At 45.7% G+C, this 20,216-nt stretch overlaps 2 protein-coding genes across 2 annotated transcripts; both read right to left on the minus strand.

Moving 5' to 3' along the window:
- Positions 1 to 1,941: 1,941 nt before the first annotated feature.
- LOC142915515 (uncharacterized) lies at positions 1,942 to 10,180 on the minus strand. The gene is made up of 2 exons (XM_076061272.1): positions 10,157 to 10,180; positions 1,942 to 3,518 (listed from the first exon to the last, which is right to left on the minus strand). The coding sequence occupies exons 1-2, from the start codon at positions 10,178 to 10,180 to the stop codon at positions 2,628 to 2,630; spliced, it is 915 nt and encodes a 304-aa protein (XP_075917387.1). The 3' UTR covers positions 1,942 to 2,627.
- On the minus strand, positions 8,829 to 18,983 carry LOC142915549 (uncharacterized). The gene is made up of 3 exons (XM_076061320.1): positions 18,067 to 18,983; positions 12,411 to 12,419; positions 8,829 to 11,197 (listed from the first exon to the last, which is right to left on the minus strand). The coding sequence occupies exons 1-3, from the start codon at positions 18,977 to 18,979 to the stop codon at positions 10,374 to 10,376; spliced, it is 1,746 nt and encodes a 581-aa protein (XP_075917435.1). The 5' UTR covers positions 18,980 to 18,983; the 3' UTR covers positions 8,829 to 10,373.
- Positions 18,984 to 20,216: the final 1,233 nt, after the last annotated feature.

A 20,216-nucleotide genomic window follows, 5' to 3' on the forward strand; every position in this document is an offset into this window, starting at 1 on the left:
TAGCACCACGGAGAGCGATTTGACAGTTTGTTCAGATGGACGAGTCCATCTAAGTTCGGAATAGAGGAGGGGGGAGACGAAAATAATGGATGCTGTCTGAAAGCCACCATAAGCGTGAACAATCAATTAAGACCCGAAATGGTTTATCAAATCTTTCCAATGATTGCTAAGCCAGAATCATCTTCCCAGTTGAAATTGTCTGTATATGTGGATAGCCTCATGAACGAATCTCTCATGGTAGCCAGATGGCTTACAAACAACCTCTGTCTTGGAGAAGTCAATGTCATGTGAGCCTACTGAATTATAACAATGATCTGCCACGGCCGAGGTGTTGGTCCTACCGTGTTTCAGGTCTGCTTTGTGTTCACGAATGCGCTCCGAGACATGGCGTTTGGTTTCTCCAATGTAACTACTACCACAGAGGCAACTTAGTTTGTAGACACCAGGGTACTGTATGTCCGGAATCACATCTTTTACAGACGGAACCAGATCACGGAGTTTATGTAATGTGTTGAATCGGACCTAGATCTTGTGTTTATTCAAGATTTTGGAGATCTTTTTTGTGATCCCCGCAATGTAGGGCAAAGTGATGGTTTTGAAAGGCTCCTCAAGAGGGTCCTTCATGGTTGGAGTGATAGCTTTGCGGATTGTAGTCGGAGTGACCATTAGCCTTAAGAGCTTGGTGTACGTGCTTGAGTTCACTGGCTATGTGTTCCTGGTCGGATATGTATTGGGCTCTATGGTTTAGAGTCTTGATGAGGGAATTCTTCTGGGATGGATGGTGGTGGGAATCCGGTTTCAGCTAAGCATCCATATGGGTAGCTTTCCCGTAGACAGAGTGGCTCATTGAACCATCATTTTTTTTTACCAATTCCACTTTACAATAAAATTGTAGACACGGCACAATATATATTTCTGAATCTTTATTTTTACCAACATTTAAAAAAATATTCTCCGTTAAGGCAAAATTCTGAAATATTGGATTTTTTACAAAGCCTTGTGAATTCACCTTGTATCTGAACAAGTTCAATTTGTGCAAATATTTTTTTCCAAACGTAAAAATAAAAAAGACATTGCTTACAAATATCAGCTCTATGTTTTCAAGTCAATACAGTTTGGGTAGTGAATAAATTAGTCTAAATAAGCTACACATGACGAATTGTAGGCAATTATAGTTATAATCAAATACATTTTTAAACAATCACGTGGTCCCTGTAGTCGCCGTTAGAGACACAATCTGCTTGAAAACAGTTTATCAACATATATGAATACATTGATTCGAATAAGCAGAGTTAATTTCCTATTTATGGCATGCCGGTTATGTGTCAGTTTTCGATATCAACATCACCTTATAAAATAATAACATTTAAAATACGCACAGACAAGTATTCATTCGGAATTATTGACAGGCATATTAACAAAATTGAATTACTGCAGTGAAATATACTGCATCAGGTTACATCGTATTAACAAGAAGCTATTTTTAAAATACGCACCGCCTGCTTAACAGTGTATGTACAACGTACTATTGTAGTGTCATTCAAAACGAGTAGGCCATTGCATGCTGGCGTCTGGGTCAAAATGTAGCAAATTCTAAACATTAGCTACAAATAATAGATCACGGAGTTTAGATCGCAACACAAACAATCGTCATCAGGTGGGACAAGCACAGCAGCAAGAAGACAAAACTGCTGGAGTAGGCGCCTACTTCAGCGTCTTCTTCTTGCTGTGGTTGTCCCACCTGATGACGATTGCTTGTGTTGTGATCTAAACGCCGTGGTCTGTTATGTTTCTACCCACGTGATGACTTTACCAAAATAACTAGACAGTGTGGATTCCTGCAGTCACAAAAGCTTCGAATCAAGATTGCCTACAAACTACACAACCGAGATGACGCATCAATCATCGCCCCCTACTGACAGGCTCTTGTCCACATGCAAGCTGGTGCAGGGCCACCACCTTGTGCCACACAGGGGCAGCTGCTACTTGGGGATGCTCTTCGAGCGTCTCAGACGAGATACGACACAAAACTCCGAATTGCCGAGGCGATTAAGCGAGCAAAGCGTAAAAGCAATTATCATGAGAACATCGTGAATGCTTGGGAGCTTATTGGCTCTCGCTCCTGGTGAGAGATTGACCCAACCCACAGGTCCACAAAGACTGGCCGCTCTTACTCTGCAGGTTGAACCTAAGAACTGAGTGTTCAACTTCACATTCTAGTCATTAAAGGCCTGTGACAAAGGTCCATCTATTGTAGCGACATCGTCTCTGGCTTACACATCTACCGGGTCTCCACTTGACTTTGTATTGTCTCGGAAGTCCACCCACACCTCCACTTCCACAAACTGCTGGGAGTTGCCTTGCTCTGCCTCACAGTCAGAATTCTCCTCCTAATTCACGTTGCCTCCATCGATGTGAAGGTCCGATTTTGGAGTTGAATCTTCATCTTCACATTTCACCTTCACTTCTTCCCTCTTCACCATCACCTCTTCCCTTTTCACCATCACGTCTTCGCTCTTCACCATCACCTCTTCATATTTCACCTCCATACCTTTAAAAGTGTCCAAGCTGGGATTTTCTTCCGGTTCTTGTTTCTGAGGGATGGGCTCATTGCGGCACTTTGACTTTCACAAGCTGATTTCAAACTCCACTCCTTGTGGATCTTCTGATGCTTCTGTGTTCTCTGGTGTACTTGAAGATTTCATGAATGTGCAAATGCCTTCACGCAGAGTGGACCTCAAGGGTTTCTCTCCTGTGTGTATTCTCTGGTGTGTTACAAGAGGAGATGACTGTGCAAACGCCTTCCCACACACACTGCACTTGAAGGGTTTCTCTCCCGTGTGTGTTCTCTGGTGTACTTTAAGATGTGGTGACTGTGAAAACGCCTTCCCACACAGAGTGCACTTGAAGGGTTTCTCTCCCGTGTGTGTTCTCTGGTGTACTTTAAGATGTGGTGACTGTGCAAACGCTTTCCCGCACAGAGTGCACTTGAAGGGTTTCTCTCCCGTGTGTGTTCTCTGGTGTATTACAAGATTACATGAATCTGAAAATGTCTTCCCACACACACTGCACTTGAAGGGTTTCTCTCCCGTGTGTGTTCTCTGGTGTTTTTTAAGAGATGACCGTGAAAATGCCTTCCCACACACACTGCACTGGAAGGGTTTCTCTCCCGTGTGTGTTCTCTGGTGTAATACGAGATTATATGACTGTGTAAACGCCATCCCACACACACTGCACCTGAAGGGTTTCTCTCCCGTGTGTGTTCTCTGGTGTTTTACAAGAGCAGATGAATCTGAAAATGTCTTCCCACACACAATGCACTTGAAGGGTTTCTCTCCCGTGTGTGTTCTCTGGTGTACTTTAAGATGTGGTGACTGTGCAAATGCCTTCCCGCACAGAGTGCACCTGAAGGGTTTCTCTCCCGTGTGTGTTCTCTGGTGGGTCTGAAGAACTGATGACCATGCAAATGCCTTGTTACACACAGTACATTTGAAGGGTTTCTCTCCTGTGTGAGTTCTCTGGTGCCGTGTCAAATTTCCAGTCCGGTCCGTGCTGTATGCACGCTGGTCGCATTGTTGACTTGTCGTACCGAGCTGCGCTGAGTGCCTTTGCTCCATCAGACCAATTCTGCAGAGGAAGCGTCAGCTGCAGATAGAAAAAAATAATATCCACACCATCTACACGTCAGGTACAGAGGAATGCACACGTGACTTACACGTCTATACTTATTAATATATTCATGATGTAGTGAAAAAGTTTCCCAAATTCATCAGATTTGATGAACGTGCAAACGCCTTCCCGCACAGAGTGCACCTGAAGGGTTTCTCTCCACGGGCTGTTATGGCACACAGTGAGAGGGAAAATGTCATGAATATGCCTGGAAGCCCTCGTATCTTCAAAATGAATGTTAACCCAAAACTCCGAGCACACAATTTCGGCTGTCTGACTACAAAGGAATATTTATGAAAGCTAAATTCGGCTGACATAGCAAAGGGTGTTGAAAACAATACTATTTCTGTTGTGCAGAAATGCATAAATTAACGTTCAATCGCAACTCAGGTGTGAATCCAGGCTCATATGTCCTTGAATGCTGGGGATGAACAGTTCCGACTTCAGCTGCATGTGTGTGCTGTGTTCACATCCTGTTTCCATTCTTAGTAAGAGTTCCAGAGGAAAACAAAAATCAACTATTGTTTTGATATAACCTCCGTGTTCAACAGAGTAAATAGACTTTACTTCAAACACAAACTTGACACTGTCACACACTGCCATGAGTAAACAGGTGGCGGTGTGACCAGAACCATGCCTGGCCACCTTCATCTGCTCAGCATTAATTCTTCCTCACTCCACCAAGTAATGAATCGAGGATCAATCAACATAGCCGAGGCTATCCGTGTCTCTGTCTCTCTCTCCCCGTGATGAAGGTGTTCCCCTCCACACATTCAGAGTCAACAGCGGCACGCGCTTAGCGTCTTTGACCGATAGATACATTGACGCACGTATTGTTGGTTCTTTCAGTACTGTCACGTAGATAGAAAATAAAAATAACAGATTAAATTCAATAAGATAAAGACCACTTGTGTTGCGATCGAAACGTCGTGGGTTTTTTGCTTTATTTTCAATTTTTTTATTTTTCATTTAATTTATAATCTGTTATTTTTATTTTATTTTCTATCTATGTGACTTCACCGAAAGAACCAAGAATATTAATTCCTGCAGTCACCAAAGTTTTAAGTCAAAACATTCACACACGTTGACAAAGCCTCACCTTGTGTTGTTGTGGGCAGGTCGCTTCTGATAACAAGAGCGGTATAGCAGCTCAAGCGGGCTTGGCCTGGTGAAAAAAATAAAAACTGCGTGAATATTGACAATAAAACAAAGTTACAAAGTGGCGAGCCGGGTGAAGACAAATTAAACTTAAGCGAGATAATTAAAGTGAATGCAATCAGGCGAGGGCAGGAGGCAAGGCCCCGCGTGGCTAGGCCCCGTGTTGTAAAGTTCCAACCTGGACATCGATTCCCATGCTCGCTGCTACTCAACTGACATCCCTACGAGAGAGAGCGAGGCTCTACCTTGGTAAACAACAACAACCACCACCACAACAACCACAATCGCAATGAGAATTTCTCACCTCGGATTTCAGTGCAGGAAGCGATAGCGATAGCTTCCTGTTACCTCGTGACGTCACGCAGCAGCAGGTGACGTAACGTCACTTCCGGGGTACGAGACACGCTCCTCCCACAATGAGCTGCTCTGTAAATAAATAAATTATAGAATGGATCAATTATGTTAATGTTACCCGTCCCATATGTCGTGAGGTGCTGAACCCGTCGCTAAAAACTCACGACAGCTTTAACGAACACATTATGTTAATGAGCAGCCAGTCACTGGGCGTAGCTTTGCCCAAATAAGGATTGGCACTGGAACGATATCGGCAGTGACCCAAGTGGAGGTGACGTCATGTTCAAGAGCGCGGGGGAGGGGTGAATACCTTGATGACATGACGTCACTAGCGAGGTACACCTCCCCCTGGCGTTTCACGCCGATGAAGTAATGCTGAGTGGTGACGTCACAGAGCGGGATTGGAGTTTAAGTTGATTTAGATTCATTTTACATTGCTCCCTCCCTTGGGTGCGTGGGCTCAGCTACAACAACGTGGACATTATTGTGTATACACTGTGTGTGTGTGTACACTGTGTGTGTGTACACTGTGTGTGTGTACACAATGTGTATACACTGTGTGTGTGTACACTGTGTGTGTGTAAACTGTGTGTGTATACACTGTGTGTATACACTGTGTGTGTGTGTACACTGTGTGTAGTGTGGGGCAGAGGTGGTGCATTGGACAGTCATCTCAGTCAGTCGACCCATAGGATCTTTTCATCAATTTATTTTCAATTTATTACTTTTATTTGTTATTATTTTATTATTAAAATGATAATTTATTATTGCTATCTTTTATTTTTCTATCTACGTGACTTTACCGAAAGAACCAGGAATATGGTAGCGCATTCTCTATTTATTGCCGAGGTTCAAGGTTCAAATCCGACAGGCATATCTGGCTACCCCAGTAACGTTCCCCACAACATGCACAGTCTGCTTAACAGCGGATGTCAAACAAACCACTGTGTCACTCACAACGCACATTGCATGTTGGTGTCACAGTCAATTGTGGCAATTCCAGACACTATCCAGAAATTTCGATTTAAAGCTTTTGTGACTGCAAGGATTCATCTTCTTTGGTTCTTACGGTAAAGTCACGTAGAATGAGAATAAAATAATAAATTGATAAAATAAAATAACACAATAATATTCTCACGACGTTTCGGCCACAACACAAGCGGCCTTCATCAGGTGAAGGGGACGAGACTGTCTGGAGGACAGCGCTGGAGCGAGAAAGCCACGCTGAGATCACGACCTTTAAGCTGTGTGAGAAGAAACAAAGCACCATGACAAAGGAATTAGCATATAATTTAGCATTGAAATGGCTGAGTGATTAGGTTGTGACTGGTCACAGAAAAGGCTATGTTAAAGTTAAAGCAAACACATCCGCAAAGGCACCCCTTGACAAAGGAATTAGCGTAGAATTTAGCATTGAAATAGCTAAGTTAAAGTATACACATCCGCAGAGGCACTCCTTGACAAAGGAATTAGCATAGAATTTAGCATTGAAATAGCTGAGTGATTAGCTTGTAACTGGTCACAGAAATAGCTATGTTAAAGTCAGAGCATATACATTCACCGAGGCACCTAGTACAAATCAAACAGGAGAATTTAGCATTGAAATAACTAGGCGAATTTAGCATTGAAATAACTGAGTGATTAGCTTGTGACTGGTCACAGAAATGGCTATGTTGAAGTTAAGGCCTACACATCTGAGCTATTCACAGTAACTGGGTATACAATACAATATATAATGAATACTATATAGTGAACCAATAAAAAATACTAAAATATAAATTACCTCAATGTTATCAATAAACTCTATATTCTCCAATCTGCTAAGCTACCAACAATAAGTCGTTATATATCACAATGCTATATGGCGAAAAATGGGTGGATTCTTACCCTCAACTTTAGCAACACGGATAGCTACGGGTCCTGTTCAGACGGACGAGTTCATCCATGGTCGGAACAGAGAAGGGGGAGAGAGACAGCTGCGAGGCGTTGTTATACTCCATGTTGTAAACCATACCATTAGCCGTGGTGTGAGAGGTATTAAGAGTCAATGCCAGCGAAAGAGCTGCGGTCTGAAGGTCATCGTAAAATACAATTAATTAAGAACGGAAATGGTTTAAAACATCTTTCCAATGGTTACTAAGCCAGAATCCATCTTCTCGGTTGAAATTGTCTCTGTGCTTGTATATGTGAATGGCCTCATGAACGAATCTCTCATGGTAGCCAGTTTAAGTTGATTTAGATTCATTTTCCATTGCTCCCTCCCTTGGGGTGTGAGCTCAGCAACAACAACGTGGACATTATTGTGTATACACTGTGTGTACACTGTGTGTGTACACTGTGTGTATGTACACTATGTGTATACATTGTGTGTGTGTACACTGTATGTGTACACTGTGTGTGCATGTACACTATGTGTATACACTGCGTGTGTGCACTGTGTGCCACTGTGTGTATACACTGTGTGTGTACACTGTGTATGTACACTATGTGTATACACTGTGTGTCACTGTGTGTCACTGTGTGTGTGTACACTGTGTGTGTGACACTGTGTGTGTGTACACAGAGGAGGAGTTGGAGACGCTGCTGCTGAGACTGGAGCGTGCCACTAAGAGGTGGGGCCTTACCATCAGCCCCACCAAAACTAAGCACCTGCCTGGGTATTTTGTACCATCGGACACTCCACCCCCACAACTCCCAATCGGTGATGGGGCAGTTGTGGAGAGAGTGGAGAGTTTCCCATACCTGGGCAGTGTGCTTATGACTGGCTCCAGTTTAACAGCAGAGGTCTCCCTCCGAATCAGTCGAGCGGCAATATCTTTGCATCGGTTGCGTAACGCTGTGTGGAAGCTACCTGGTCTGTCGCTCCGCACTAAGCTTCAGGTCTTCTTGGCCACGGTCATTCCCTCCCTTCTCTACGCTTGCGAAACGTGGACCCCCCTAATGGAACATCTTCGCCGGTTATAAACATTTAGGCTGGCCTGCCTACGATCCATCCTGGGTTTAACCAGACTGGATTGTGTGAGGAGCTCACAAATCCTTGAAAGATCTGGGCAGGGTCCCATCGGTGAGCTCCTCCGGCAGGCAAGGCTGCGATGGCTGGGTCATGTAGCCCGCATGCCCAGCCACCGCATGCCGAAACAGCTTTTGTTTGGCCGGATTGAGGGGGCTAAGCGGGCGCGGCCCGGGCTAGAGAAGAGATGGAGTGATGTGGTACAGGAGGACGTGGAGCTGAGTGGACTTGCCGATGACTGGTACCAGCGGTGTCAAGATCGGCCTCTATGGAGGAGGCTCGTGAAGGATGCTACTGGGCAGTTGGAGGCAGTCGCCCTCCAACAACAACGGAGGGCGGAGAAGCGACGCTCAGAACGAGTGGAGCGCCGGGTGGCTAAAGCACAGCAGGTTGGCACAGTAGGGGGCACAGGTGGTGCATCAGCCAGTCATCTCAGTCGACCCGTGGCACCTGGGTCTGCCCCGTGACCTCCTGCCAGCGGGCGTTCGACACTTCACGTGGCCTCAGGGTGCACATAGCCTGGCACAAGCGTCGTGGTGACGTCACCGCCACTTAGTGGCGAATGGCGGTTGTTGTTGTGTGTACACTGTGTGTGTGTGTACACTGTGTGTCCGAACCCCCGGCAAGGCCATCTACTTAATGACGAGAGAAAATTCACACGAAATGTCCTTTTCAATGAAGTCTTCCAGGTGTAAATTGATACAAGCTTTTAATGAAGAAATAAAATGATCTAATTCAAAACACAACACAATTCAAAGATGTTTCATTTTAAAACTTCAAAACGGAGCATGGGGTACTTGCGTGAATGCGTCCTTCATGTGCAAATGTTGTGACTTTCCTGGCCTGAAGGCCATCAATGTGTTGGACCATTAAATGGTGCACAGCGTCTCAACAACAGCAGTGGGGTTTGCTTCAACCGATAGGTAACGAACATCCAGACGTGAATCAGCAAGGAGCATTTCTAGTCCTAGTTAGACAAAATCTACGTCAACACATAAGACAAAACTACAATTCGTGTAACTTTCAAGTGGTATGCCTTGTAACTGATGAATGATCCGAGCGTGCTCCCTATTTAAAAGATAATGAGTTGCTCCAGAAGCAGACGCTTCGTGAAACACAAAAGTACCCTTTGACCTGTATCACAAGAACAACGGGTCTCACCCGAGTTCTCTGTACAGGTTACTTTCAAACACACACACTTTGTCCTAACATCACTTATTCAATGTTTGACCCTCAGAGACAAAACGTTACATGTACGCACACAATCAGACAAGTATTCTAAATTATTGAAGGGCATATTAACATTGAATTACTGCAGCGAAATTGACTGCATCACGTTACATCGTATTAACAAGAAGCTATTTTTTTAAAAATACACCATCTGCTTAACAGTGTATGTAAACAAACTATTGTGTCATTCAAAACGAGTAAGCCATTGCATGCTGGCGTCTGAGTCAAAATTTTGCAAATTCTAAACATTACCTACAAACTACACAACTGAGATGACACATCAATCATCGCCCCCTACTGACAGGCTCTTGTCCACATGCAGGCTGGTGCAGGGCCACCACCTTGTGCCACACAGGGGCAGCTGCTACTTGGGGATGCTCTTCGAGTGTTTGAGATGCGATATGATACAAAACTCCGAATTGCTGAGGCAATTAAGCAAGCACCGTATAAATGCAAATATTATAACATAGTGAATGCTTGGGAGCTTATTGACTCTCGCTCCGGGTTAGAGATCTAGCCAAGCCACAGGTCCACAAATACTGGCCGCTCTTACTCTGCAAGTTGACAAAGGTGAATCTATTGGAGCTTCATTGTCTCAAGCTTACACATCGACTAACTGGTCTCCATTTGACTTTGTATTGTCGAAGAAGTCCAGCCACACCTCCACTTCCACAAACTGCTGGGAGTTTCCTCGCTCTGCCTCACAGTCAGAATTCTCCTCCTGCTTCACGTTGCCTCCATCGATGTGAAGGTCACCATTTTGGCGGTGAATCTTCATCTTCACATTTTACCATCATATTTTCGCTCTTCACTATCACTTCACCACATTTCACCATCACCTCTTCATATTTCACCTTGATACCTTTAAAAGTGTCCAAGCTGGGATTTTATTCTGGTTTTTGTTTCATGAGGGATGGGCTGATCACAGCACTTTGACTTTCACAAGATGATTTCAGACTGCGACTCCGCTCCTTGTGGATTTTCTGATGCCTGTGTGACTTCTCTGGTGTGTTTTAAGAGCAGATGACCGTGAAAATGCCTTCCCACACACACTGCACCTGAAGGGTTTCTCTCCCGTGTGTGTTCTCTGGTGTCTTTGAAGAACTGCTGACTGTGCAAATGCCTTCTCACACAGAGTGCACTTGAAGGGCTTCTCTCCTGTGTGTGTTCTCCAGTGTGCTTTAAGAGTAGATGAATCTGAAAATGCCTTCCCACACACAGTGCACTTGAAGGGTTTCTCTCCCGTGTGTGTTCTCTGGTGTGTTACAAGAGCAGATGACCGTGAAAATGCCTTCCCACACACACTGCACTTGAAGGGTTTCTCTCCCGTGTGTGTTCTCTGGTGTGCTTGAAGATTTGGTGACTGTGCAAACGCCTTCCCGCACAGAGTGCACCTGAAGGGTTTCTCTCCCGTGTGTGTTCTCTGGTGTGTTACAAGAGCAACCAACTTTGAAAATGCCTTCACACACATACTGCACTTGAAGGGTTTCTCTTCCGTGTGTGTTCTCTGGTGTGTTTTAAGATTAGACGAATCTGAAAATGCCTTCCCACACACACTGCACTTGAAGGGTTTCTCTCCTGTGTGTGTTCTCTGGTGTGTTACAAGAGCAGATGAGCATGAAAATGCCTTCACACACACACTGCACTTGAAGGGTTTCTCTCCTGTGTGTGTTCTCTGGTGTGTTACAAGAGCAGATGAGCATGAAAATGCCTTCAAACACATACTGCACTTGAAAGGTTTCTCTCCTGTGTGTGTTCTCTGGTGTTTCTGAAGAACTGATGGCCATGCAAATGCCTTGTTACACACACTACACTTGAAGGGTTTCTCTCCTGTGCGAGTTATCTGGTGCTGTGTAAAATTTACAGTCCGATCCGTGCTGTATGCACGCTGGTCGCTTGTTGTACCAAGCTGCTGTGCTGACTGCCTTTGCTCCATCAGACCAGCATCAGCTGCAAACAGAAAAAAGCATATCCACACCATCTACACGTCAGTATCGAGGCACAGAGGAATGCAAATATACACAGTCACATATCACTTACACGTCTTTACTTATTCATATATTCATGATATAGTGAAAAAGTTTCAAAAGTTCATCACACGGGCTGTTGTGGCACACAATGAGAGGGAAAATGGTTATAAACATGCCTGGAAGCCCTCGTATCTTCAAAATGAATGTTCACCCAAAACTCCGAGCACACAATTTCGGCTGTCTGGCTACAAAAGGAATATTTATAAAAGCTAAATTCAGCTGACATAGCAAAGGGTGTCGATGAAGCATGCATAACACGGGGGGGTGGGACCTCAAGGCCAGCACCCAGCGGCAGGGTAAACAGTGGGGTGGGAGGGAAAACCCCCTAGGCAGATAAGAGTTGACTTAAGTTGGAGGGAGCGAGGGGATTATCGATGAGTCAACGGCGAGGAACGCAGGCACAGAGACAATGGGAAGGGGGGGGGGATGACGCGACCCCCCCCCACCCCCCCAACGGCCAGAGCGCTCAAAACGGCTGCAAAGAGGATTCGATTGGATGCGCAGGATGACGTCATGTGCCCCGGGGGTTAAGGGGGGCTTTGGAGACATAAGGGGGCCAGAGGGGCGGATTGAATCAGAGTCCTTCTGGAGCGGCGGAGGAGACCAGCCATCCTCAGCGTCCGTGCGCCGCATGCAAGGTGGAGCTGGAAACGATCGGACAGAAAAAGTCCCCGAGGCGAGCATCTTCCCCAGCCCCCATTGGGCAGCCGAAGAGGTGAGTGGGTACGGGAAGGGGGGCCAATTCAGTCAGCTCGAGCTTGGGGGATAGACGCACTCTGCGACTGCCAGGTGACAGGAGGTTAGGCGCTGTCCGAAGGGTGCTGGCTGGAGGGGGCCATAAACGGGGGTCCCCTATTCGGAAATAAATCTGAGCACAGACTGACGTTGTGACGCGTGGTGCATGTGTGCGTGTGAAGAGCGGTGGGACAGCGGTCGGCGTACAACGGTGTGTGGGTGACTATAAATCAGTGTGGGTGTGTCGCGCGCGCATATTAAAATACCAACGGTTGCTCGCGCCGGTGCGTGTCTGTGCGTGCACCGCAGTGTTAACGGTGAGACACACGAGTGTCACGTGTGTCTGTACGTGCACCGCGGTGTTAACGGTGAGACACACGAGTGTCACTAGTGTCTGTGTGTGCACCGCGGTGTTAACGGTGAGACACACGCGAGTGTCACTAGTGTCTGTGTGTGCACCGCGGTGTTAACGGTGAGACACACGCGAGTGTCACTAGTGTCTGTGTGTGCACCACGGTGTTAACGGTGAGACACACGCTAGTGTCACTAGTGTCTGTGCGTGCACCACGGTGTTAACGGTGAGACACACGCTAGTGTCACTAGTGTCTGTGCGTGCACCACGGTGTTAACGGTGAGACACACGCGAGTGTCACTAGTGTCTGTGTGTGCACCGCGATGTTAACGGTGAGACACACGCGAGTGTCACTAGTGTCTGTGTGTGCACCACGGTGTTAACGGTGAGACACACGCTAGTGTCACTAGTGTCTGTGTGTGCACCGCAGTGTTAACGGTGAGACACACACGAGTGTCACTAGTGTCTGTGTGTGCACCGCAGTGTTAACGGTGAGACACATGCTAGTATCACTAGTGTCTGTGCGTGCACCACAGTGTTAACGGTGAGACACACGTGAGTGTCACTAGTGTCTGTGTGTGCACCGCGGTGTTAACGGTGAGACACATACGAGTGGGTGGGTGGGGGGGGGCATCAGCCCCCACCCATTAGACGTGGCGCCCCCCCCCCGCTCGTGGTGAGAGGGAGATCAGCCCCTACGTAATGGGGAGTGGGGGGGGGCATCAGCCCCCACAAACGCTGGGGATGAACAGATCCGACTTCAGCTGCATGTGTGTGTTGTGTTAACTTCCTGTTTCCATTCGTATAAAGTTCCAGAGGAAAACAAAAATAAACTATTGTTTTGATATAACCTCCGTGTGCAATAGAGTTATTAGACTTTACTGCAAACACAAACTTGACACTGTCACACACTGCCATGAGTAAACAGGTGGTGGTGTGACCAGAACCATGCCTGGCCACCTTCATCTGCTCAGCATTAATTCTTCCTCACTCCACCAATGAATCGAGAATCAATCAACATAGCCGAGGTTATCCGTGTCTCTGTCTCTCTCTCCCCGTGGTGAAGGTGTTCCCCTCCACACATTCAGAGTCAACAGCGGCACGCGCTTAGCGTCTTTGACCGATAGATACATTGACGCATGTATTGTTGGTTCTTTCAGTAAAGTCACGTAGATAGAAAATAAACATAACAGATTAAATTTAATAAGATAAAGACCACTTGTGTTGCGATCGAAACGACGTGGTTTTTGCTTTATTTTAAAAAAATATATTTTTCATTTAATTTATTATCTATTATTTTTATTTTATTTTCTATCTACGTGACTTTACCGAAAGAACCAAGAATATTAATCCCTGCAGTCACCAAAGTTTTAAGTCAAAACATTCACACACGTTGACAAAGCCTCACCTTGTGTTGTTGTGGGCAGGTCGCTTCTGATAACAAGAGCGGTATAGCAGCTCAAGCGGGCTTGGCCTGCTAACAAAAGAAAATAAAAACTGCGTGAATATTTACAATGAAACAAAGTTACAAAGTGGCGAGCCGGGTGAAGACAAATTAAACTTAAGCGAGATAATTAAAGAGAACGCAATCAGGCGAGGGCAGGAGGCAAGGCCCCGCGTGGCTAGGCCCCGCGCTGTAAAGTTCCAACCTGGACATCGATTCCCATGCTCGCTGCTACTCAACTGACATCCCTACGCGAGAGAGCGAGGCGCTACCTTGGTAAACAACAACAACCACTACAACCACCACCACAACAACCACAATCGCAATGAGAATTTTTCACCTCAGATTTCAGTGCCTGTTATCTCGTGACGTCACGCAGCAGCAGGTGACGTGACGTCACTTCCGGGGTACGAGGCACGATCCTCCCACAATGAGCGGCTCCGTAAATAAATAAATTATACAATGAATAAATTATGTTAATGTTGCGTCCAAATGTCGTGGGTGCTGAACCCGTCGCAATAAACTCGCGACGGCTTTAACGATACACATTATGTTAATGAGCCTCCAGTCACTGGGCGTAGCTTTGCCCAAATAAGGATTGGCACTGGAACGATATCGGCAGTGACCCAAGCGGAGGTGACATCATGTGCAAGAGCGCGGTGGACGGGGGAGGGGTGAATACGTTGGTGACATGATGTCACTAGCGAGGTACACCTCCCCCTGGCGTTTCACGCCGATGAGGTAATGCAGAATTTGGACGTCACAGAGTTGGAGTTTAAGTTGATTTAGATTCATTTTCCATTGCTCCCTCCCTTGGGTGTGTGAGCTCAGCAACAACGTGGACATTATTGTGTATACACTGTGTGTGTGTGAGCTCAGCAACAACGTGGACATTATTGTGTATACACTGTGTGTGTGTGTACACTGTGTGTGTGTACACTATGTGTATACACTGTGTCACTGTGTGTCGCTGTGTGTGTCACTGTGTGTCACTGGGTGCGTCACTGTGTGTCACTGTGTGTGTGTCACTATGTCACTGTGTGTGTACACTGTGTGTGTATACACTGTGTGTACCCTGTGTGTGTACACTGTGTATACACTGTATGTACACCGTGTGTACACTGTGTGTGTACACTGTGTATACCCTGTGTGTGTACACTGTGTGTGTGTACACTGTGTGTGTGTACACTGTGTGTATACACTGTGTGTGTACAGTGTATGTGTACACTGTGTGTATACACTGTGTGTATAAACTCTGTGCCACTGCGTGTGTGTACACTGTGTGTATATATACACTGTGTGTGTACCCTGTGTGTGTACACTGTGTGTATACACTGTATGTACACTGTGTGTACACTGTGTATACCCTGTGTGTGTACACTGTGTATACACTGTGTGTGTGTGTGTACACTGTGTATGTGTGTACACTATGTGTATACACTGTGTGTACACTGTGTGTGTACACTGTGTGTGTGTACACTGTGTGTGTACATTGTGTGTACACTGTGTGTCGCTGTGTGTGTCGCTGTGTGTGTCACTGTGTGTGTCACTGTGTGTGTCACTGTGTCACTGTGTGTGTCACTGTGTGTGTGTCACTGTGCCTGGCACAAGCGTCGTGGTGACGTCACCACCACTTAGTTGCGAATGGCGATTGTTGTTGTGTCACTGTGTCACTGTGCGTCTGTCACTGTGTGTGTCAGTGTGTGTACACTGTGTGTGTACACTGTGTATGTGTACACTATGTGTGTACACTGTGTGTGTACACTGTGTGTGTGTACACTATGTGTATACACTGTGTGTACACTGTGTGTGTACAGTGTGTGTAAACTATGTGTATACACTGTGTGTGTGTACACTGTGTGTGTGTACACTGTTTGTGTGTACACTGTGTACACTGTTTGTGTGTGTACACTGTGTCTACACTGTGTGTGTACACTGTGTATACACTGTGTGTATACACTGTGTGTGTGTACACTGTGTATAAACTGCGTGTGTACACTGTGTGTGTACACTGTTTGTGTCCGCATTGAACCGAACCCCCGGCAAGGCCATCTACTTAATGACGAGAGAAAATTCACACGAAATGTCCTTTTCAATGAAGTCTTCCAGATGTAAATTGATACAAGCTTTTAATGTTTAAATGTTGTGACTTTCCTGGCCTGAATGCCGTCAATGTGTTGGACCCTTATTGGTGCACAGCGTCTCAACAACAGCAGTGGGGTTTGCTTCAACCGATGGTTACGAACATCCAGACGAGAATTAGCAAGGTGCATTTCTAGTCCCAATTAGACAAAATCTACGTCAACACGTAAGACAAAACTACAATTCGTGTTGTAGAGAATGTACCTCCTCCTATACGTGTAACTTTCAAGTGGTATGCCTTGTAACTGATTAATGATCCGAGCGTGCTCCCTATTTCAAAGACCATGAGTTGCTCCAGAGGCAGATGCTTCGTGAAACACAAAAGTACCCTTTGACCTGTATCACAAGAACAACGGGTCTCACCTGAGTTCTCTGTACAGGTTACTTCCAAACACACACACACACTTTGACGTAACATCACTTATTCATTGTTTGACCCTCAGGCAAAATGATACATGCACGCGCACAATCAGACAAGTATTCATTCTAAATCATTGACGGGCATATTAACAACATTGAATTACTGCAGCGAAATTGACTGCATCACGTTACATCGTATTAACAAGAAGCTATTTTACAAATACGCACCGTCTGCTTAACAGTGTATGTACAACGTACTATTGTTGCGTCATTCAAAACGAGTAGGCCATTGCATGCTGGCGTCTGGGTCAAAATGTAGCAAATTTTAAACATTACGCTACAAATAATAAATCACGGCGTTTCGATGGCAACACAAGCAATCGTCATCAGGTGGGACAAGCACAGCAGCAATAAGAAACTACTGGAGTAGGCGCCTACTACTTCAGCAGTTTCTCTTGCTGTGGTTGTCCCACCTGATGACGATTGCTTGTGTTGTGATCTAAACGCCGTGGTCAGTTATGTTTCTACCCACGTGGTGACTTTACCGAAATAACTCAAAAATGTGGATTCCTGCAGTCACGAAAGCTTCGAATCAAGATTGCCTACAAACTACACAACTGAGAGGACGCATCAATCATCGCCTCCTACTGACAGGCTCTTGTCCACATGCAGGCTGGTGCAGGGCCACCACCTTGTGCCACACAGGGGCAGCTGCTACTTGGGGATGCTCTTCGAGCGTTTCAGACGAGACACGAAACTCCGAGTTGCTGAGGCGGTTAAGCGAGCAAAGCGTAAAAGCAATTATCATGAGAACATCGTGAATGCTTGGGAGCTGCTTGGCTCTCGCTCCTGGTCAGAGATTGACCCAACCCACAGGTCCACAAAGACTGGCCGCTCTTACTCTGCAGGTTGAACCTAGGAAATGAGTGTTCAACTTCACATTCTTGTCATTAAAGGCCTGTGACAAAGGTGCATCTATTGTAGCGACATCGTCTCTGGCTTACACATCTACCGGGTCTCCACTTGACTTTGGATTGTCTCGGAGGAAGTCCACCCACACCTCCACTTCCACAAACTGCTGGGAGTTGCCTCGCTCTGCCTCACAGTCAGAATTCTCATGCTTCACGTTGCCTCCATCGATGTGAAGGTCCCATTTTGGAGTTGAATCTTCATCTTCACATTTCACCTTCACTTCTTCCCTCTTCACCATCACTTCTTCATATTTCACCTTCACTTCTTCGCTCTTCACCATCACTTCTTCACATTTCACCTTCACTTCTTCGCTCTTCACCATCACTTCTTCCCTCTTCACCATCACCTCTTCATATTTCACCTCGATACCTTTAAAAGTGTCCAAGCTGGGATTTTCTTCCGGTTCGTGTTTCATGAGGGATGGGCTTATTGCGGCACTTTGACTTTCACAAGCTGATTTCAGACTCCACTCCTTGTGGACCTTCTGATGCTTTTGTGTTTTCTGGTGCACTTGAAGATGTTGTTGCTGTGCAAACGCTATCCCGCACGGAGTGCACCTGAAGGGTTTCTCTCCCGTGTGTTCTCTGGTGTATTTGAAGATATGATGAATCTGCAAACGCCTTCCCACACACACTGCACTTGAAGGATTTCTCTCCTGTGTGAGTTCTCTGGTGTTCTACAAGAAGAGATGAATGTGCAAACGCCTTCACGCACACACTGCACTTGAAGGGTTTCTCTCCCGTGTGTGTTCTCTGGTGTATTACAAAAGCAGATGAATATGCAAACGCCTTCCCACACACAGTGCACTTGAAGGGTTTCTCTCCCGTGTGTGTTCTCTGGTGTATTAGAAGAGCAGATGAATGTGCAAACGCCTTCCCACACACACTGCACTTGAAGGGTTTCTCTCCCGTGTGTGTTCTCTGGTGTTCTACAAGAAGAGATGAACGTGCAAACGCCTTCACGCACACACTGCACTTGAAGGGTTTCTCTCCCGTGTGTGTTCTCTGGTGTATTACAAAAGCAGATGAATATGCAAATGCCTTCCCACACACAGTGCACTTGAAGGGTTTCTCTCCCGTGTGTGTTCTCTGGTGTATTACAAGAGCAGATGAATGTGCAAACGCCTTCCCACACACACTGCACTTGAAGGGTTTCTCTCCCGTGTGTGTTCTCTGGTGTTCTACAAGAAGAGATGAACGTGCAAACGCCTTCACGCACACACTGCACTTGAAGGGTTTCTCTCCCGTGTGAGTTCTCTGGTGTTCTACAAGAGCAGATGAACGTGCAAATGCCTTCCCACACACACAGCACTTGAAGGGTTTCTCTCCCGTGTGAGTTCTCTGGTGTTCTACAAGAGCAGATGCACGTGCAAATGCCTTCCCACACACACTGCACTTGAAGGGTTTCTCTCCTGTGTGAGTTCTCTCGTGCTGTGTGAAATCTCCAGTACGATCCGTGCTGTATGCACACCGGTCGCATTGGAGCCTTGTCCTACCGAGCTGTGCTGAGCGCATTTGCTCCATCAGACCAATTCTGCGGAGGAAGCGTCAGAGGAAGCGTCAGCTGCAGACAGAAAAAAATAATATCCACACCATCTACACGTCAGTATCGAGGCACAGAGGAATGCATATATAGTCACATGTGACTTACACGTCTATATTCATATATTCATGATGTAGTAAAAACGTTTCCCAAATTCATCACAGGGCTGTTATGGCACACAATGAGAGGGCAAATGGTTATAAATATGCCTGGAAGCCCTCGTATCTTCAAAATGAATGTTAACCCAAAACTCCAAGCACACAATTTCGGCGGTCTGGCTACAAAAGGAATATTTATGAGAGCTAAATTCAGCTGACATAGCAAAGGGTGTTGAAAACAATACTATTTGTGTTAGGCAGAAATTCATAAATTAATGTTCAATCGCAACTTAGAGGTGTGAATCCAGGCTCAGATGTCCTTGAATGCTGGGATGAACAGTTCTAACTTCAGCTGCATGTGTGTGCTGTGTTCACCTCCTGTTTCCATTCTTATAAAGAGTTCCAGAGGAAAACAAAAATAAACTATTGTTATGATATAACCTCCGTGTTCAACAGAGTTAATAGACGTTACTGCAAACACAAACTGTACACTGTCACTGGGTAAACAGGCGGTGGCGTGTCTAGAATCACGCCTGGCCACCTTCATCTGCATGGCATGAATGCTTCCTCACTCCACCAAGTAATTAATTGAGGATCAACGAACATATCCGAGGCTAACTGGAGTTTGCGTGTCTCTCTCCGTGGTGAGATGTTAACTACCTCACCTGGTATACAGGAAGTCGTGGGTTCGATCCCGACCCTGACGCCTGCTGTATATTTGGAGTTTGCGTCACTCCGTATAGCATCTTTGACCGATAGACATTGACACACGTATTCTTGTTGATTTCGGTAAAGTTACGTAGATAGAAAATAACAATAATTGATAATACAATTACATTAAATAAAGACCACTTGTGTTGCGATCAAAACGACGTGAGTTGTTTTGCTTTATTTGGAATTATTCATTTATTTTATTGTTATTTTTATTTAATTTTCTATCTACGTGACTTTACCGAAAGAACCAAGAATATTAATTCCTGCAGTCACCAAAGTTTTAAGTCAAAACATTCACACACGTTGACAAAGCCCCACCTTGTGTTGTTGTGGGCAGGTCGCTTCTGATAACAAGAGCGGTATAGCAGCTCAAGCGGGCTTGGCCTGGTAACAAAAGAAAATAAAA

The sequence above is a fragment of the Petromyzon marinus genome, unplaced genomic scaffold (genome assembly GCF_048934315.1).
Source record: "Petromyzon marinus isolate PM22_M1 ecotype Great Lakes invasive population unplaced genomic scaffold, UKy_Petmar_22M1.pri1.0 PM_G_Scaffold_32, whole genome shotgun sequence".
Classification (NCBI taxonomy): Eukaryota; Metazoa; Chordata; class Hyperoartia; order Petromyzontiformes; family Petromyzontidae; genus Petromyzon; species Petromyzon marinus.